General features: G+C 34.6%; 1 protein-coding gene across 1 annotated transcript in view; it reads right to left on the bottom strand.

Annotated features, from left to right (window-relative positions):
* Positions 1 to 2,679: 2,679 nt before the first annotated feature.
* LOC140987644 (non-specific phospholipase C4-like) overlaps positions 2,680 to 22,830 on the bottom strand; it is a 27,692-nt gene continuing 7,541 nt past the window's right edge. The window contains exons 2-5 of the mRNA XM_073456237.1: positions 6,222 to 6,509; positions 4,181 to 4,590; positions 3,787 to 3,957; positions 2,680 to 3,108 (exon numbers count right to left, since the gene is read on the bottom strand). Of these exons, the coding sequence (XP_073312338.1) occupies positions 2,792 to 3,108; positions 3,787 to 3,957; positions 4,181 to 4,590; positions 6,222 to 6,509 (1,186 nt within the window). The 3' untranslated portion in view covers positions 2,680 to 2,791. The remainder of the gene's footprint in view (positions 3,109 to 3,786; positions 3,958 to 4,180; positions 4,591 to 6,221; positions 6,510 to 22,830) is intronic.

Below are 22,830 nucleotides of genomic sequence, written 5' to 3'. Positions count from 1 at the left end.
GGACACTAGTATGATGGTTTATAAAAATTTTGACATGATGTCTCTATATTTCGGACGATCCAATAATCCAAGCAATAGTTAAATTCGTATAACATATATTCCACAACTTACTTATATAACATAAACACATATATATCAACATGATCACAAGACAGATGTTTCTTCCTCGGTTTTCTCAATTCATTCTATATACGAATACACACCTTCATTGTTATATATATAGACATAGACAGCGTAAAACTTACTTCAAACCCTAACGTAACATCTAATACATATATGCGGAAGCCATGATGATAGCATGTCCATGTTCTTGTCGAGATAAGACACGTCACAAGCATCCATTGGTGAACTGACATCCTATTCACCTTCATTACCTGATTCTATAATACATGAGCTACGTGAGTTTATAAAACTCAATAAGTTGGCACTTATACATATCAATATGCGTATAAGGAACATACATATCAAATCGTGATCAACAATGAATTCTCAAATCATTTCACATCATAAATTCATGCATAACATGTAAACATATTCCTTTTTGTACTTGAGCCCCATTTGTTGACCTTTACTACTGTGCTTGCTTTATTATATAGCTACTACTGTGATGACCGTCAGAGTGCCCTGTGACAACCCCACGATCCATGAACATATATTGGCCAATAGGTTGGTCGGCTTAAAACCACCCATGATGTCAACGAGCTCGTATATCATATAATAACATGTTTCATTCGTTTCGTACCATTTTCATGTCATGACACAACACTTCTCTTGAACATTCATTATCTTTCATATCTAATACATAACAATGATATATGATGCTATGTTTTCATCAATAAGCTATGGTTCAACTTTGGTAAAGTTTTGTTAAGGGCTCGGTTATGGTCCTAGAAAGGTTGCATAGAGGCTGGTCTTGTTGGTTAAGGGCTAGGGACGAAGGGGTGCAAGGTTATTAAGCTAGGGTTTTCGAACTAGGGCAAAGGAATTTCAGTAGGCGTCCTAGGCTTTTCCGAGGGTTCTAAACAGCTTGATTTGGGTTGAAAAAGGGTTAGTTAGGTGTTAATAAGCTATGGTTCAACTTTGGTAAAGTTTTGTTAAGTTTCAAGTTGCTTTGGGTTAAAACTGGGACGTAGGTTCAAGTTTTAAAACGAATTGGGAAATTAGTCGGGGAGCTTAAGTTTACGTCTAAGAAATATTTATGGGTGTATTTTAAGATGTTATGTTAAGTTTGGATAGATTTGGGTTTTCATTTTAAGGTCTAAGAGTAAATTGGAAAATTTAGGATTTCACGAGAAAAATGGTCATTTTATATCTATAAAATGTGAGACGTCCTGGTAGTAGCCTGAATGCTGTAATGAATGTTAAATTTTTATTTTGGAATTTTATGGGATTTTATGATGAAAACAATAATGCTAAAAGACGTGTTGCATGCTTGGTTTTAAGGAAATTGATATATATGCATGAATTTTTTATAAGTGATGAATGTAAAGAAAGGTTGAAGGAGGTGACTTGATTGTGACTAATATGAAAGGATATGATGATATGTAAGGTCAAAGCTCAGTTGACGGGTGAGAGTGTCGCTGATGTCCCCGTCGCCTGATACCATGGTTATGTAGATAGATACATCGACCAAAAGCTGAAACAAAAGTCATAATTAATGATCTAAATTCAATGAAATGGAAATATATACGTATATGATGAAAGAAAAAAGGATATGATGAAAGGAAAAAGGTTTAAAGTTTATGCATGTTCATGAAAAACTATTTTATCAAAAGTATCTTTCACTATTATTTGCGAATGTATATATACTACTTGTTATCATGGTAAAGGTTTGCCAAGTCAATAGACTCACTAGGTGTGAATGATGCAGGTGAGCATGATTTTGAGGATGTAGGAGAACTTGATGGTTGAACTAGCTGGACTGATGGTGCACATTACCCGAGGACCTTTGCAAGTTTTCCGCATTAGTACGATTTTAAAGATTTTATGAATTTAATACTTTTGAGTGGTTTTGAGAAGATTAAGAGTTTTTGCTATTTTGAAAATGCTAGTTTTATGTTTGGTTTGACTGTTTACGATTTGCGTTTTGCATTGTGTTCTTTTGGATATTTAAATAATAGGTTGGTTGGTTTATTCAAAATTCAAAATCTCATAACAAATCTCATAGTATATTCAAAATTCAAAATCTGTCAATAATAAGTTCAGATCAGTACAAATCTCATAACAAATCTCGAATTTCAAGGAACTTGTTTTATTAGCGGGAGTTCTTTCACTAATTATTATCACTCATCACTACTTTTATAACAAACTTAAGTTTTGTCCCAGTACTGATTTAAGCATCGGATGGACTACGCTAGAAACATCTCCGATGCCATCTAACTTTTGTTCATTTGTGCAAATCCACACCGAAGTTTTGTCCAACCCGCTCTGAATATAAGAAGATTGAGCAGCTCACCACACCAGACATGATCTATAAATTTTTGGTTACATCAATTATAATAAATAGTAATCAAGTGTGATAGTAATAATCACAAGAGTAAATAGTACTCTACACAAGTTGCTCAACCAAATGTTATGTTGGATTGTTTGGATATCAAGAAATAGACATGAATAATTAAAGACATCGATATTTTCAATAGCACTAACATATAATGATATATAAAATATTTAATTAATACAGAAACAAATCAAAGTATATTGTATATTGCAAAGAAACAGAAATAGAACTAACTGATCAATGGTGATCACAAACTATTCAAGAAAATAACTTAGCCGCATTTGGACTTTTCTTTTATGGTTCTTCACTTTTATCGCTGATATTTGTTGACTCCTTTGTAATTGCAGTATTCTTGAAAACAATTGTGGATCCATCAGCCCCATTTTGAATATGTTTCTCACATTCATCCAAGAATTTCTTGAAAGCATTTTGCACGTACTCTACCCCGTTCGATACAGTCATGTTTTCGACTAGCTTGTGTGGGAAAATGTCTTTCACATGGTCTCCACTTAACGCTGCTACCATTTGCACCAACTCCTCCTGGAACTCGCTTAACTTTGAGTCCTCTTTCGCCTTGGCTTCTCGCAATTTTATTGGCTTTGATAAGGTTTCTGCAAGTAAACTTGAAGTCTCAATTAATTACTTTCACTAGAAAATCAATGCATACATAATATATCCCTTCAAGAAAAAAATAAATGTAGGCGAATTTTATGGATACTTGAGTGAAATGTTCGAAATACAACTTGTATGAATGATGAGATTATCTGTAGTAGTCTACGCAGAAAAATAAAGATCCGAAAGGATGAACTTTTTTTGTTAGTCAATATCGATACTGCAAGTGTATGGATTGAGTTACGGTTCACGATTCCTGATCTAAAAAAAGAAAATAATTTTTTGTCTACTAACTTGTCTATTTTGGGTTTGGGTGTCTACAAGTTTTGGTTTTGGTGGTGTAACTTTGATATTCATTAGCTTTTAGTTCCAATTCATCTAAATACTGATTTGACACCGAAAAATGTTAATGTAGTACTGGAAATATATCGGTGACATATCAAAGGTCAAGTCAGCATTCAGACCAAAATAGCTGGAAACTAAAAAATAGTGCACCAAACCAAAATTTGAATAAGTAGTGGATTAAAACCCAAAACCAGATAAGTTAGTAGATCAAAACAGATGATTTCCAAATTCCAATGGCATGCATGGGTTTTTTTTATAACCTTCGAATGTGTGTGGCAAGACTCGAACATAGTATATGCAAGGTGGGTCGGAATTAAGTAATGAAAATTTACCTGGACAATCTGTTCTTGGGGTGTTTCTGGTCAGCACAACATCAAAAGTGCCAGCCCATGAGTCACGCTTCGTTAGAAAAGACTTCAGATTGAAAATCTTCTTCACAGTTGCAGGTATTGAAGAGTGTTCGAATTCTGAAGTGGGATATGGCCCTGAAGGCCCATGCAAAACTGCATAATCGTAATTATTAAAATCGAAATTATTGAAAATTCTCATATGATTGATTATATTGTTGTTTCTTTAGTAAGATCAATTGTCAAAAAATAAGTAGAAAGTAAGTAAAATTTTAAATAAATTGTTATACTTGATTCAGCTCAAGTAGGCCGATAACCTTAATTGTGAAAAAAGCATGTGTTAGTGTTTGTATGATCTTTACGAGATCAGATTCCTTACCAGTTCCTTTCTGAATCCATGGAGAAACAATAATGGCCGGAACCCTAACTCCCAAACGATCAAACGAAAACTTGTAAGGGTCTGGACCCACAATCCCATCTGGGCTAGGGACACCCCCCACTGGAGTCGGGACATGATCAAAGAATCCACCATGCTCATCATACACAATTATGAACAACATCTCATTCCATTGAGGACTACCCCTCAAGGCTTCGTACACTTCTTTCACGAATTTTTGGCCCTCGTATACGTCGTGAGATGGGTGATCGTCGTTTCCTGGAAGAAGTATAAGATCGAAATATCTTTGTTCAATCACAACATAGTTTGGCAACTTCCCCTCTGCACAATGTCTCTTGAAACTCAGATCAAATTGATGGAAATTTTTTATGTACTTTAGCTTCCTAAGATTCCTACAAAAAATTGCAACAATTTAAAGTTGATTAGCGGGAAATTAAGGAATTGTTGTGGATCATGTACATTTGACAAGTATATACGCATGCATTTTTCCTAGTGTTCTAAAATACGGTAGACGGGTGACTACCTACCGTCTAGCGCCTCAACGATTTTTTTAAGCTGAAATCTCTTGGGACATTCATATGTATTATGTTTTTGTATTCTTATAATATTTAAAGTTGTAATAAAAAAATTAATAATATATAGATATTAATAAATTTTTATAGATCAATCAACCACATCATATGTTTTTACTACAACCTGAAACTTAAATTTCTTCAATATTTTTCCAACTTCTTTGCTGCTTGTTCTCGCTTGTGCTTTGTTTAGCGTTTAGGTTTTAAACTTTAAACTAGAGTCAAGGTTTTAATTTTATTATTTTGATATTTGTTTAAAAAAATAAATACAGAGCCGCATATGCAACTTCCAGACCGCCTAAGCGGTCGATTAATTTGGCGACGCCTAGAAGCATCACCTAGGAAAAAGTCGGGGCAGCTCCAACCGTCTATGCTGGGATTTTTAGAACACTAATTTTCCAAAGATAACTTCAATTAATTAATTGGAAAGAATTTCTAGGTAGGATATTACATTGTTTGATCTGTTCATATATTTGTGTATCATGTAAAATTTAATGAGAGTATATAACTAGAAGCGACCAAGGCTGGCGATTGATTATATGTTTTTTTTAAAAATTATTTTTTTAAATAATTTAAAATAAAGTAAATAGTGGAATTTTGCAAAATTAAAGTAAAATACCATCATCAATAGAGGACGCCGCATTATTATTATTTTTTTTGAAAACTAAATCAATGTATATTAAATAAATAAAAGATTTTGATTTAAAAACTAAAAAAGTACAAATTAAATTTTTGCAGCGTCCACCATCAATGACGTCTCTTGCTATTAGTGACAGACGCTGCAGAATATATTGCATCGTCCGTCATGGTGACGTGTTGCTTTATTTTTGCAAAACTCTACTTTCTACTTTATTTTTGAAATTTAAAAAAATTAATTTCTTAACAAAACCCTTGATGATGACACGCGACAAATTTCCGAGTAATTATCCGAATATTATATACTTTGTGCGATTAATTCTATATTCATTCATATTAAATAAATAAATAAATAATAAATTTTGAAAATGTTTTGTGCCATTAGTCCGAATATTATATATTTTGTGCCATTATAAGTTCTATAGTTATTCATTCATTCAAAAATTATTAAATGGGTGCAATAAACTTGAATTTTAAAATGTGGACACAAAATTTGATTTTTTTTTCTGTTTTTCTTTTTGATTTACCTGTGAATATAATCTGAAAATTAAACCTCATATTACAATAGAAAATTTTAAATTTTGAATACGTTGAATTAAGTAATTAAATTCCTCATTTTCGACTCTTTTTCTTAAATTAAAGAACTCTAATATAATTATCTTAACATATATTTATTTAGTCCATTAATATAAAATTTTTTTTAAAAATAATTCAGCTCAATATTATTTAATTTTCACTTAAAAGATCAAGAAAATAATGAAATGAAATAGATTTTAAAAAAAAAAGAGTCATTAAATTCCAAAAAAATGATTAACCTGTAGAAAAGTGTAGCTGGAGGATACTCATAATATATTCCAAACGAGAAACCCTCTTCATCCAACGATTCAAATATAGTTTTCTGCGGATACCCTTCGATCAAATGCTTTGTATCATTACTTGTAGCCCCATGCGACGTGGCCGAGTGTACAAACAGCCGGTTCGGCTGAGTCGAGGCTGGCACGGCTGCGAACCACCGGTCGCACACTGCGAACTCCTCCACCAGCTCTTGGTAAACGGGTATATATTCGGGTTTAAACCCGTNTAAAGTTAAAAAACTTTGGGTACTGATACACAAGTTGCCCAAATTTTAAAGGTGAATTAATGATGTTTGAAATATAAAATGATTTAAAAATGGAGAGGAAAAAAGTGTTATCCGTGATTGGATCCTGATCACCGAGTGAATTGGATTTTTTCCGTCCCTTTTCTAGATTACCACAATTATGTATATTTATTTATATTATTGAATTGATTTAAGACGTGATTTTGTGATTTATCTCTTTATAAAAGGGGTGAATTTGTTTTAATCTCCTAAACCAAACTTAATTTTGCATTCAGTTAATGTCAGAAAAATATTTGTTTACATTCTCTCTAATCCATAAAAAAAAATGTTTATGCACTCTCTAGATCAACATGTTTTTCACGGATAAAAATCAGTACAAAACATTGATATTAATATATAATATTTGAATATCAATTGTTTTAGATCTGATACAAAAGATAATATTTAAATTATTAAATTGGAACAACTTTATAAATAACAACATTTGCTACACATATTTGTATATATACTAAAAAATTGTGTATTAGTACTATATATAAAAAAGATGATATTCAAATATCATATATTAGTGGATAATAACTTTATAAATAACAACATTTGCTACACATATTTGTATATATACTAAAAAATCGTGTATTAGTACTATATATAAAAAAGATGATATTCAAATATCATATATTAGTACTATTTTCAATGTTTTGTAATGATTTGTATCCGAAAAGACAAATGTGTCATTAACACCAGTATTTGCTATACATGGTTGAGTACTCACTAATCATATATTAGTCTCAGATATCAAACAGCTAATACTCAAATATCATATTTTTAATCTTTTGTACTTATTTTCATCCGTGAAGAAACATGTACGTGTCTCCAAATAGTGCAGAAACATTGTTTCGCATATCAAAGAGTGTAAACACACGATTTTTTTGACAGAAACTAAATACAAACTTTAGTTTAGGTGTGGGATTTAAAGCAAATTTTAATTTTATAAATTACAATATTATAAAAAATAAAAACACAAAAACTATTCAATCAAATTAAAATAACAAAATCAAACAAGACTATATGTATCATTCCAGGTCATTATACTCTCTTCTAAATTTTCTCATATTTATTCAAATAATACACGCCATTCTTAATTGCCATATAAACAAAAACATTTAATATATTTATATAGAAAGCATATACTCTAATCGCACGCAATGACCCATGCATGCATATATATTGTACTGGTTATAACAAACGACGGCTATAGAATAATCTATCATGATGTCATTATAATTTATATATGCTAGTGAACGACATGCCTCCGATGTTAGTGTAAAATAATGATTATTAAGTATATGATTAATGATCATATTCAATAATAGATCGACTTGATTCATAAAATTTAGTTATATTTTTTAATTATTATTTGGATAAAGACAATGCAATCATATTAAATATGTGATCTGTAAATATAATATGTGAATTTTTGAAATTTTAAAGTGGATTAGTTGTTGTAGTTATGAGTAAATTATATGAAAAATATTATTTATCTAAATAAATATGATATTTTCGTAAAAACTAATTGATGTTACAAAGTCGGTCTACTAATTAAAAGCTTCAACCTTTTTATACTATATAGAGTAAATGGTCATAAAATGACGATTTCATGCAAATCTATTCAAAAAATTATTCTAACGAACATGCTCTTTAATTAATTTTTAAACAAATTATTTAATATCATATTGAGTAAATGATTTCAAAACATAATATTAATCCTATTTTTTTTACCCATATGCGATTTTGGTTTATTACGTTGTCAAATTTCAATCTCAGTCTATTATTTTTATTTATTTATTTTTTTAATTAGTCTTTTTCATGAATCATTGATGTGGCACTTATACGGTGTCTATGTAGCTTCGACATAACGCTGACGTGTAAGTGTTAAATTATCACATTCAATTAAAAAAGATTATAATTATTAAAAATTGAAAGATGTCAGAATAAAGTACAATTGAATAATATAAAATGCTAAAATTAAAAGAATCAAATATACAAGACAAATCCTAGTCTCTAATAGTTTCGTGCTGTGATACGTAATAGGAGTTTGTGGTCATGTTGGTTATGAGTACAACACGTAGGGGGAATACCAAATGATTTCCTATAATTCTCAAACCTTATCCCGTACGTTATTTGCATGTCCGAGGATGAATTAGGCACTTGACTAAGATGTGTAATATTTTTTTATGAATTTTTTGGTATTTAATCAAGATTTTTGTATATTATATAGAAGTTTAGATGTATTTAAAATACAATTTCATATAATTTTAAAAAGTCAATTGATATTCAACATTGATTTTTAAAAACTCTATAAAAGTCATATGTATTCAAATTTTCAATATATTTTTAATAACTCCAAGAAATTCATTAACGTATAAACATTAAATCCTAAGATACAATAATAAATTGTCAAAAATTTACTTTGGTTAATTTAACCAAAAGATTTGGATGAATTTTTAAAATTTCTAACTCATACACAAGCATTTTCTTTTTTTTTTCTCTCACCTCACATTACCTCTTTTTTCTTCTCTCTTCTCTCCTCTTATCTATCTCTACCACTCTCTAATTTTCAAAATTTATCTCCTTATATATTTTTTTCTTCATATTTCTCTTCTTTTTTTTTGTTGATTGCTCATTAAATTTTTTTTTAATTTTAATACAATTTATTCAGAGACAAGAATAAAATGTTCTGATACCACTTGTTAAGATCGAAAATAAATATAAAAGGAGGACGGATAAATTTATCTCAAGTTTTTTCGGTTGGGTTAGAAACATGAAAATTTTGTTCTTGTTAGTTGGGTTATCAGCAAGTCAACTAGCGTGAATTGTGCAGAAACATGCTTACTGAAATTGATTGAACAAATGACTTATCAAGAAAGCTGATAAAGAAGGTAGAATGAAAAGTAAATAAACGCAAGATTATTTCTAGATGTTCAGAGATTCCAAAACTCCTACGTCACTCTTTCCTTCTTGTGGAATGTTTGCAATAAAAGACTTTAGTAATTACAAGTTTTTTTGAAATCATCCACTTGAGAATGACTTAATACTGTCTAACTGAAACTCTTACTAAAAACTTTAATCTAGATATTTTGAACAGTAAGACTTCTGACTCTCAATTACACAAATTTCTCAAAGAAATTCTAACCACAATTACTCTGAAACCCTAACTTTTTCAATTTATACTTAGACCTTAAAACGACGACCCAAATCCATCCACTACAAGAAAAATGACTTTCCGCAGCATTTCATCAACAGCGTGCATTAAAAGCACGCTGCGAATACTACTTTCCACAGCGTGCACCCATACGTGCGCTGTTAATAGTGTTGTACTTGAAAGAAATAACGGCGTGCAGTAAAAGCACGCTGCGGATAGTATTATTAACAGTGTGCAGTAAAAGCACGCTGCAGATAACCTATTCAATTTTCGCAGCGCACAATAAAGGTACGCCGTAAATAATATTATTAACAGCGTGCATGTTTATGTGCGCTGTTAAAAGTAAATCATTTTTTTAAAAAAAAATCGTATTTAGACATTAACGACGTACATTAATTGCACGCCGTCAATAGTATTAGTCACAGCGTGCATATTATTAGCACGCTGCGGAAAATTGGTTCGAATTTTTAATTTAGCGACGGATTTACTAAACCCGTCGCTAATGTAATATTTGCGACGGTTTATTGTTTACCGTCGCCGATCTAAGATCGACGACGGTTTATTTTGCACCGTCGCTATTTTTACACTGTCGCTAATGGCGTAAATCAGCGACAATTTAATAATAAACCGTCGCTATGTGCGACAGTTCTATATTAACCGTCGCTACTAGCGACGGTTAAAAGGACAACCGTCGCTAGTAGTCCCAAATTATCTATAAATATCCGATTTCCACTTCATTTACTTCCACACTACTTTACAACATTTTAAATTTTCCCTGATATACGATTTTGGTTTCGATTTAAGTATGTTTTTATGTTTCAATTTTGATTAATTTTTTAAGTGTTAGTTATAAAGTTGTATTATAATTTTATATTAAATTTATTAGATAATAAAAGAAATATTTTTTTTTATTTTTACTAAAACTTTAGCGACGGGTTTTAAACCGTCGCTAAATGTAGCGATGGTGCTATTACCGTCGCGAAATTTAAACACCGTCGCTAAATTAGCGACGGTTAAAATACCGTCGCCAATATAGCGACAAACTCTTTGTTTATGAACCGTCGCTAATTAGCGACGGTTTTTAAAAAACTGTCGCTAATATTTATTTGTTCAAANTTATACTTAGACCTTAAAACGACGACCCAAATCCATCCAAACTTAACATAACACCTTAAAATACACCCAAAAATATTTCTTAGATGAAAACTTACGTTCCTCGACTAATTTCCCAATTTGTTTTAATGGCTTAATCGTATATGTCTGTTTTAACCCGAATCAACTCGAAATTTGATCAAACTTGAACCATAGATTATTAACACCCAACCATACCATATACAACCCAAATCAAACCATTTAGAACCATAGACAAGCCTAGACCCTTGCTGTACGATTTTGCCCTTAATCTCGAAAACCGAGCTTAACTTTCCATACACCCCTTCGGCCCTAGCACTCAACCAACAAGACCAGCCCCTATGAACCCTTCCTAGGACCATGACTGAACCCTAGAGACCCTGCTGGACCAAGCTTAAAGGACCTAGAACCCACAGCCCCCAAACCCGATCATAACGGCATGCGCGACCCCAACCTTCACGCCTACAGCCCTCCTCCTCGCACTAGCATCCCTTTAACCCCTCTAGGACCATCATACAACCCTCTTGAGACCCCTGGAAGTGTCCCATATGCAGTACACAGCCTTGCCCTTCTAAAAACCAAAATTCGAAAACCCTAGTTTATCAAAACCCAAATTTTCGTTCAATATTTTGCCCTACCTTGTCCAGTCTTTGAACATGCACCTAAGGATCCATAAACATGTAGAAAAACATCTCTTCTATAACCCTACCATGGCAGCCCCTTTGTGCAACATAAGCAAGAGTTTTAAAAGATGAAAACTCTAGTTTATCATCTTTATGTCATAAAAATGAAAATATACAAAGTATATCATGTTTTTCATGCAATCATGTATCAAAACATATAATATGGTGTGAAAGACGAGCGAAGAAAGATTAAGGCATGTCTTTGCGCATTTCACGCACGAAATTCAATCCTTGACACGAGGACGTTGGCGGAGAGACGGGGGAAGAAGCTTGCTGAATTTTTCCTTCAAAACTCATGCTGCCCTAAACACGTGTGTGTGTGTGTGTGTGTTGCTCAGCTGAATGAGGAGTCCTAGTGCTCTTCTAGGGTGAGGCGTGTGTTTTATGTAGGAGTTGAGGGTTTTCAAACACTAGTTTTAATATAAAATACCATGGCAATGGTTTAAGCCCAATAACCTAGTATAATAGGCTCATTAGATAGTAATTAAAATTTTTTTTTATGATACTTCTTGAAAATTTTAACCGAGCCTCCAAAAAGTCCATATTTTTGTCAAAAATCGAATACCGGTTTGAAATACGACCCGACATGTAAAAACACCTCAAAAGTCATCATTTTCGAAAATACCTTTTAAAATATACCATATATTAAATAATTAAAAATAGTCCTTTAATAAAAATATTTTCCTTTTACGGTCTCCGGTCCCCGTTCATCGATCGCGTCTCGAATAACTTTTAAAATACAGTTTTTTATGCATTCTAGTAAAAACTACATTTTAAACATGTAAACATGTCTACCATAATCACTTCATGCCATTAAAACAATGTAATTAAAATACATAAGAATCTAATAACTTGCATGCATGTGGTTTACGTGAACCTTCAAATTTTCGGAACGTTACAATCCACCATCTTTAAATTGAATTTCGTCCTCGAAATTCGCTTATTTTTTATAATCAAAAGTTTAGACTCTTAATTCTAGTATCCCAATATTCAAAGCTTCCACTGCGCTACTTTTATAAAATAAGTTTTAGGCTGTCCTTTTGTCTACTCAATCATAATTAAATTTGCCTTCAAGATTCTCGTTTGCGAATCACGACTTAAAACGACTTATGGTGACTTAGTTCTATTTTACTATAACCTCGAATTTTTACTTTTCTCACAATTTCCAATATTAGAAATGGAGGTCCAAACATATTGTATCTTACTTTTCTTATACTATACCCAAGATATTCATCAACCTATTATATTTCAACATTAAAATCTCAAAAGCATCTTTTCTTAAATTTATTGAACTCAAGGTATGCTAAGGCTTTAAATCCAAATATTAGCATTTATGCAGTTCAACTTAAGAGATCTTAGCACCAAAATTTACTAATCGACTTCTATCCTAGGTAATACACTTAATCGTTAAACTTTACACTACAAGAAAAAAGGCCTACGACAACGGTTTTTCCCCGTTGTTGTAGGCCTTTTAAAACCGTTGTTAGAAGCCCTGTGGTTAAAGGGTGTGCTCAAAGACAACGGTGAAAAACCGTTGTCGTAGACGTCTAAAGATGACGGTGAAAAACCGTTGTCGTAGGTATATAAAACCGTTGTTATAGGTCCTGTGGTTAAAGAATTCGCTAAAAGACAACGGGTTCGGAGTGTTGTGGTAGTTAAAATTTGCGACGGTTTTTAAACAACCGTCGCAAATTAATTGACGACGGAAATCATCATTAACCGTCGCTAAAATTAGCGACGGTCGTAATTAAAATGGTCGCTAAAGAGCGACGGTTTTATACACCGTCGCTAAATCTAGCGACGGTATTTTTTAAATTTCGTCGCTAATATTAGCGACGGTTTTTTATGCTTTCCGTCGCTATTTTTTTCAGTAAAATAAAAAAAGTTTCACTTTTAATATTTTAATAAATATACAAAAAAACTAACAATGCTAATTATATTCTTGATTTACTGTCGAAAATACTATATTCTTGATTTTAAAAATTTATTAAACTTTAAAGAGAAAAACGAAATTAAAATTGTGTAAGGGAGAAAAATTTTAAGTGTTGTGAAGTGGTATGGTTGAAAATGGACTGAGGGTGGCGATATTTATAGACAGGTTGCGACGGTGTTGAATTGAACCGTCGCAATTAGCGACGATTATTTTTTTAAGTGTCGCCGATTTAAAATTAGCGACGCTTTTACAAGAACTGTCGTTTTATTTAGCAACGGTTATAATAAACCGTCGCTAATATAAACTGTCGCTAATTATAGATCGGCGACGGTTTACCAAAACGGTCGCTAAACTTAGCGACGGTTATACAAAAACCGTCGCTAAATTTAGCGACTGTTCTCGTAAATTCGTCGCTATGTCTACATCGGCGACAGTTTTACTTAAAACCGTCGCTAATTTTAGCGACGGGTATACTTAAATTGTCACAATATTTAAATTAGCGACGGTATAGTATAACCGTCGCTAATTTTAGCGACAGATTTTACTTAAACGGTCGCAAAATCTAATATTGACAACAAAATTTGTAGAAAAACAAGTTGAAAGACAACGGTTTGTTACAAACCGTTGTCGTAGCTTGAAGAAAAACTCTAATAGACAACAGTTTAAAAACCGTTGTCGTAGCCCAAAAAAAAAAACGCTCATAGACAACTCTTTTTAAAAACCGTTGTCATAGCCCAAAAAAAAAGCTCATAGACAACGGTTTTTAAAAACCGTTGTCGTAGATATATCGAAGACAACGGTTTTAAAGAAACTGTCGTCTTTGAGCGGATTTTTTAGGCTACGACAACGGTTTTTGTTAAAACCGTTGTTAAAAGTAAAAATACAACGGTTTTTGTTAAAACCGTTGTCTTTGATGTGTTGTTAAATACGATTTTTCTTGTAGTGTTATCTCAACCCCATAATAATATTAGTCTAAGATCCTTGAATCGAATCTTTATCTTACAACACCAAATTTACATAACTTAACTATTTACAAGTATATCCCAAATATAAAATTGCTGCAAATCTTAAATTTCGTCCAGAATTTTCATATAAACACCTATCTCATAGACTTATAATTCAAACTTACACAACCCAAATAGTCTTAGATAACATAATTCTAACACATATATCCACTTAATTTTCAAAAATTCCTCAATTGCCTTTATTTCTTATAAAGCATAACATCTAAATTTGTATACCATATATACTTTGTAAGGTCCAGAAAATTCAAACTACGTAACCTGACTGCATGCAATCTAGGGTTTTATTAAATTATATGTTTAATTGTTTTAAAAATTTAAATGCATGATTATTGCATGGATATGTGTTTTATTTCATGGTTTATTAAGGCTTTATGTCTTAGGGCTTTTAGTAGTATTTCGCGCTCGAACGAGAAACGGAGATCAGGGATAATTGAGAAAAAATATTTTTATTAAATAATTATTTAATATATGGTGTAATTAAATGAGATTTTTCGAAATGGACCTTGGTTGGGTATTTTTACTCATCGGGTCATATTTTAAACCGGTACGCAAAAATTAGCGAGTCGGAGGACTTTTTGAGGGTTTGGAAAATATTTTCAAAAACGTACCTAAACGAAATATTTTTCGGGTATGGGCTTAATGAGCCTATTTTAAAATAATTTGGGCCTAAACTCCTATTCTTCCTAATTATTTTAATGAAGGGCCCATTAGCAGTTAATATTTTAATTAAACTTACCCCAAAAACCCTATTCCCACCCTCACCTCTCTCGGCCGCCCCTCCCCATTTTCCCAGCAGCCTCCATGAGTTCCAGCAGTAGGAGTGCTCGGATTCCTAAAGAATTTTCTTAAGAAACGTTGTCACGTCCCTCCGGTGTCCGTCTCTCGCCTCGCTTTCATTGTTTTTCGAGCGATTAATCGCAAAGGCACGCCCAATACCTCCATTTTCCCGTCTTTCACACCATAATACGAGTTTTTGATTGATTGTGCATGTTTTATTGTCGTTCTAATGTTTTATGTGAGTTTTGAATGCATGTTCATAGAGGAAACCGATTTTTATGAATTGATTCTCACGTTTTTCTCTCTTGGTTGAAGGGGCTGCCTGGATGGGGAGGTAAGGGACTCAAACACGTCTGAATTAAGGTGTTTAGATGTTAGGATTAGATCATAAGTTGTCTTGGTGATGGTACGATCGGGTTTTCTCGATTTAGGGCTTGGGACGGCTAGGTTGTGCGAAAGGTTGAGGGCAACGTGCATGGGGCTAGGGAACACGGGTAGGTCGGTCTAGGAGGGTCTTAAGGTGGGCTGGGAATGGTTGGTTCGAGCCTGGTCCGGGCTAGTTGAATGTGGGGTAGAGGTTGGCTTCAAATGTTGTTTGGGATTTTTGATCTCCAGGGCTAGCGCCACGACACTGCCCTTTAAGCGCCGGAGCGCCCAATCTTCGGGGCTGGTAGCGCTGCAGTGTTGATGCCGGCACCTAGGCGCTAATCAAACACCTCAGCGTCACAGTGTCAGAGCCTAGGCGCAAGCCTAGTGTGGATGAGGTAGTGGTTTTAGCTCTTGTGACTCGTTTGGGTGTTAATATGTCGATATGACTAAGGTTATTGACAGTTAAATTATGTCATACGGAGTATGATTAGAAGTCTTCGAACTATGGTTTAAGTTTGATTGAGTTCGGGTTAAAATCGGATTTTCGGTCCAAGTTTTAAAATGAATTATAGAAACTAATGCGTTTGCTCGAGCTTACGTCTAGGAAATTATTATAAATGTCTTTTGAGGTGTTTTAATAAGTTTGGTTGGCTTCGGGTCGAAATTTTGAGGTCCAGGGGTAAAACGGTCAATTATTCTTTATAAGAGCAAAATGGTCATTTTGCACCCGGGTCAAGTAAGCAGTCATGGCAGTGCCTTGAACACTAAATTTGCATGTTTAAAACTGTATATGTTATTACGAGCATGAATTTTTATGAAAATTCGTTGCATGCTTGGTTTGACGAAGATTTACGTATATGCATGATTTTTGTAAGTGATGAATACAATGACATGTTTTTGAAGGAAGGAAGTTGGTTGTGACTAATACGAACACGAATATGAACATGTAAGGCCAAGGCTCAGTGGATGGGTAATACTGACGCTGATGTCCCTACTGCCGGGTACCGCGGTTATACGTAGATGGATCCATCGACTAGAGCTGATACGAAAGTCACAACTAATGAACGGAATTCAAATAAAGAAAATTGAACATGTATATGTTGATATGATGTGATATGGACACATTTATGCTTTGACATGTCATGTTTATTGTAAAGTTTCGAAAATTTGAAGGTCCACATGAACCACATGCATGCATGTTATCAAATTTCTTAGTTATTTTAATTAATTATTTTTAATGCATTTAAAAATGGATCGTGACATGAATATGTGTTTTATTGCATGGTTTATTAAAGTTTCTTGCATAAGGATTTTTAGTAGTTTTTCACGCTCAAACGAGGAACGGAGACCGGGGACAATTAAGGAAATTTGTTTTTATTAAATAATTATTTTTATTTATTTAATATATGATGTAATTAAGTGTGATTTTTTAAAATGGGCCTTGATTGGTATTTTTATCCGCCGAGTAATATTTTTAACCGGCATGCAAAATTTAGCAAGTCGTGACTTTTTGAGGGCGCGGGCAATATTTTCGAAAACGTACCTAAAAAAAATATTTTTCGGGAGTGTTTTTAGGCTTGACGGGTTTATTTTATTGTTTAATGGGCCAAAGCCATTTTAATCTTTTTATTGTTAATTAAGGGCCTATTAGCACCTTATATTATGATTTAAACCCTACTTTAGCAAACCCTAAACCTAATTACTTGCTCATGGCCGCCCCCTCCCCATTCAGCAGCAGCCTCCCTCGAATTTACAGCAGCTATCCTCCTTAGTTTCTCAAGTTTTTTGAAAAGATTTCTTCCTCATCTCTCCAGTGCATGTTCTACGCGATTGTATCAAGTTTTCGAGCGTAAAATACATAAAGGCACGCTCTATACCTCATTTTTCTCATCATTCACATCAATATATGTTTATTTGTATGTTTATGTTTGAGAAATACCACATCTATCATGTTGCATTGATTTTACACTATTTTGACACGAGATATGCATGTTTATTGTTTTGAAGATCATGTTTTTGAGGTGATTGAAGGGGGATGCGAGGGCTGGGATGTACGAGGGTGGAAATACAGCAGGTTTAGAGGGGAATAAATGTCATAGTTCAGGTCCAGTATGTACGGCTTAGATGTTGATCGCATCTTGTGTCCCTTGGGTTGTAATGGCTGATCGGGCGAGGAAACAAGGGGTACGGCTGCGTAGGGTTGAATCAGACCATGGTGCAGAACTTAGAGGGTCCAAACAGTGGTCTATGGAGGCCCAAGCGTGGCTGGTCGTGACCCGAGGGCAGATCGGGAGGGCTTGATCGAAGGGTGGCTCGCGTAGGGATTGTGTGTAAGGAACCATGCACGTCCGCGTGTATGGTGTTGTAGGTGTGGGTTTGGTTGGTCCAGTAGGGTGTCTCGGGCTGATCTTGGTCCAAGGTACGTTGGTTCAAGGCTGGTGCGAATTGGTTAGGTCAATGATCGAAAAATGGAAGCCTAAGGTGAATTAAGGTGTGGGGACCCGGACGCTAATCATGTTCTTAATCGTCATTGGGACTAATTAATCAATTATAATAAACAGAGTCTAAATTTTTTTTTTTTAAATATAATATCAAATGCGGAACGTAATGGAGTCACTCTACTATACATATCAGTATAAAAGTAAAGTACAAGTCTTGTACTATATACAATCATTTACAAAGTAAGGTTCAACTACTAAATATCAAGTGTTTAACCCTATCTCAGATCAAGTCCGTAGTCTCCACTCTAATCACGATCTCTCTCTTCATCTCCTCGACCCTGAACCTGTCCCACCTGTTGTCATGCACACATACAAACACGAAAACAGTCGGATAACTCTTGTGAGAATTAATCCCAGTTTAAATCAACGAAACATGCAATCATATAATTAATATAAAGCATGAAGCAGATATCAGATATATATCGAAATCTGAAACATAATTAATATCAAACTATCAATCATACTCGTGACTCCACGACTCAGACTAGACTCAATCCTAGTCTAGGGATCCCGGTTTCCAGACGTTGTTATTCCTATATCGACCAACAGTAATAGAAGAAACTCCGATTCTATCCACGTCGATATAACCAAACATCCAGTGTTTTGACCTATCCGTCACAGACTGTGGCACTATCGCCAATACACTATCTTGTGACATCGTGCAATGTGCCCGTGGCGATCCCGTCACTATCAGGTACTTCTGTCACAAAATCACTCGTCTAATATTCGTCTAACACATGCTCTCTATACATCAATAGAACAAGCATATCAAATCAAATCAATGCAAATAATAACAAATAGTATGTGATTTAGGGAAACACAAGTATATCCTACTTGTGTCGATCTCCCAATACCACATTAACTTATACCTTTCGTTTGTAGTCTCGGTCTGAAAAAACGGAAGTTCTGAACTCAAGATTGTCTCTGTAAATCTGAAAAGACATATCGAGACTAATAATATCAACCTTCCATTCTCAATTCAATACTGAATCTGATTAATCTGAATTTAATTCAAATCATCGACATAACGGCACAATCTCAATATCCCCGTAAATATCATATAAACAAATATCAATTACAAATCATAACCCATATCCGATACAATCTGTAATCAATCAATAATCTAAATCTGTCCTGTTTCAAGTCCATATAATCAGAAATTCATAAAAATTCCATAATCAATCTGTTCTTCGATCTGACTTCGATTCTACGATGTGTAGTATTCCCAGAACACATAATAATGATCAAATAATAATTTCTCCAATATCATAATTTCAAATGATAACAGAACTCAATAAAACTTACGTCCTGCTGTAGCTCGCGTCGAAAGGATTACAGAACTGTGTTCGGATTCAAATTCTGATAACCGGATGTCATACAATAAAATTTCTATGGTGTAAGGAAACGTTGAGGATCAATTCATGGAGCTTCTCGATTTTCTCTCGGGAATGTGAAATTGGAAATGAAGATTAACATTTAAGTTGCAAGAGTGAAGACATGTGTCCACTCAATTTTCCATATTTGCACTTTAGTCCCTCAACTTTTCACTATTTACAATTCGGCCTCCAATAATTACGAAATTGCCATCAAATTTAAATCAATTATTTTTTCACTTAATTACAAAATTGCCATCAAATTTAAATTAAGTATTTTTCCACTTAATTACAAAAATACCATCAATAATATTTTTTTTCTTTTCAAGGTCTCATTAAATTGATAACATCTCGGACCTTAAAATTCTCCCCATCTGAGACACGATTTCGTCCTCGAAATTGAAGCAATCATATGACAGGCAATCAAATCAGCAATAACAGAAACTGAAATAGGAAACTCACGTCAGTGGAATAACTCTGGGAACTCCTGTCTCATATCCGATTCAGTCTCCCAAGTAGCTTCTTCAATGCCATGACGAGTCCGCTGGACTTTCACAAGTGGGATAGTCTTCATTCTGAGTTGCTTTTCTTTACGATCAATAATCTGAACCGGTTTCTCAATATAACTCAGAGACTCATCAAGCTCAGCCTCGTCTGGCTGGATAATATGGGAATCATCGGGGAGATATTTCCGTTACATAGATACATGAAAGACATCATGTATTCCAGATAGAGAAGGCGGTAATGCGAGTCGATAGGCATGATCTCCTATCTTTTCGAGAATGTCATATGGCCCACTATAACGTGGAGACAGCTTCCCTTTCTTACCAAATCTGACAACACCTTGGAAAGGTGAAATCTTCAGAAATACTCGGTCTCCAACCTCAAATACCAACGGTCTCCGTTGGATATTCGCATATTTGGCCTGTCTATCTTGCGCTGCCTTCATTCTTTTCTGAATCAATTTCACCTTTTCTGTCATATCTCTGATCATATCAGGTCCAGTCTAAGGAACTTCAGAGATATCATCCCAATACAGCGGGGATCGACATTTCTTTCCGTACAACGCTTCAAATGGTGACATCTCAATGCTCGTTTGATAGCTGTTGTTGTATGAAAATTCACAAAGAGGCAATGCATCTTGCCAACTAGTGCTAAAATCAAGCACTACTGCCCTCAGCATATCTTCCAAAGTCTGGATAGTCCGCTCTGACTGTCCATCGGTCTGTGGATGATATGCGGTACTCAGATGTAACTTCGTACCTAAAACCTGCTGTAAACTCTGCCAGAAGTGCGAAGTAAACCGAGGATCACGGTCTGATACAATCGACTTCGGCACTCCATGCAATCTGACCACTTCTCTGACATAGATCTCAGCCATTTGGTCATGTCGATATGTCATCTTGTATGGAATAAAACATGCGGATTTGGTTAATCGGTCAATCACAACCCAAATCGCATCACAACCTCGGGAAGATCTCGGTAACTGCGTCACAAAATCCATGGAAATGTGATCTCATTTTCATTCAGGAATAGACAAACTCTGCAGTAGACCTCCTGGTTTCTTTCTTTCTGCTTTCACTTGCTGGCAATTCAGACATCTGGATACAAATTCTGCAATATCAGCCTTCATTTGTTCCCACCAGAACTGTCTTTTCAAGTCATTATACATCTTTCTGCCACCAGGATGAATACTAAATCGACTGTTATGCGCTTCTGACAATATCTGTTGTCTCAACTCTGAAACATCTGGCACAACAATACAATTATTCACATACAGTACATCATCACGTACCTGATATTCTGATCGATGACCTGATCTGACCATCTCAATCGATTTCTGCAAATTCTGATCAACATTCTGAGCCGCTTTAATCTTCAAAATCAGCTCTGGTTCGGCTTGAACAGCATATAATCAATGGTCTACTATCTGTCTCAAATACCAATCCAGACAAACAGCAATCTTCTATCAAATTGGAAACACCTATTGTCGATAAGGATAAAGAACATATCTTTCGACTCAGTGCATCAGCTGCTGCATTGGATTTTCCAGGCTAGTATTTGATTTCACAATCAAAATCTTTCAATAAATCGAGCCATCTCCGTTGCCTCATATTCAACTCGGATTGTGAAAACAAATACTTCAAGCTCTTGTGATCAGAATATATCTCAAATTTCTCGCCGTACAGATAATGTCGCCATATCTTCAATGCAAAGACAATGGCTGTCAATTCGATATCATGAATTGGATAACGAGTTTCATGTGGTTTCAGCTGTCTCGAGGCATAGGCAATGACATGCCCTCGCTGCATCAGTATACACCCCAATCCTCGATGAGATGCATCACAATAAACCACAAAATCATCAGTACCTGATGGGATAGTCAATATCGGTGCACTAGTCAATCTTTTCTTCAATTCAAGAAAACTGGTCTCACATTCCTCAGACCAAATGAATGGAGCATTCTTCTGAGTTAACTGTGTAATCGGTTTGGCAATACTGGAAAAATCTTTGATGAATCGTCGATAATATCCTGCTAAACCCATAAAACTGCGAATATCTGGTACAGAAGTCGGTCTCGGCCAAGAAATCACGGCTTCAACCTTACTGAGATCAACAGAAATACCGTCTCCGGATATAATGCGACCCAGAAATACAACCTGTCTCAACCAAAACTCGCATTTCGACAGTTTAGCATACAATTTCTCAGCCCTTAAAATTTTCAACACAGTTCTCAGATGATCAGCATGCTCAATCATATTCTTCGCATAAATCAAGATATCGTCAATAAAAATGATCACAAAATCATCCAGATATCTTTGAAAGATACGGTTCTTCAACCCCATGAATACAGCCGGTGCATTCGTCAAACCAAATGGCATGACAATAAACTCGTAATGTCCATACCTGGTTCTAAACGCTGTCTTCGAGATATCAGAATCCCTGACTCTCAGCTGATGGTATCCAGATCTCAAATCGATCTTGGAATATACCGAAGAACCCTGCAACTGATCAAACAAATCATCAATACGAGGCAAGGGATACTTATTCTTTACCGTTGCTTTGTTCAGTTGCCGGTAATCGATACAGAGTCTCATCGAACCGTCTTTCTTTCTCACGAACAGTACTGGAGCACCCCAAGGAGATACGCTCGGTCTGATATATCCCTTGGCCAGTAGATCCTCCAACTGTTCCTTCAATTCTTTCAACTCAATTGGTGCCATCCTGTACGGAGCTCTAGATATCGGAACGGTACCTGGCATCAACTCAATGCTGAAGTCTATCTCTCGAATCGGAGGTAATCCAGGAATCTCATCTGGAAAGACATCAG

The sequence above is a fragment of the Primulina huaijiensis genome, chromosome 11 (assembly GCF_012295235.1).
Source record: "Primulina huaijiensis isolate GDHJ02 chromosome 11, ASM1229523v2, whole genome shotgun sequence".
Taxonomy (NCBI): Eukaryota; Viridiplantae; Streptophyta; class Magnoliopsida; order Lamiales; family Gesneriaceae; genus Primulina; species Primulina huaijiensis.
Note: the sequence above shows the minus strand (reverse complement) of the source record. Positions and strands in the feature narration are given on the sequence as shown.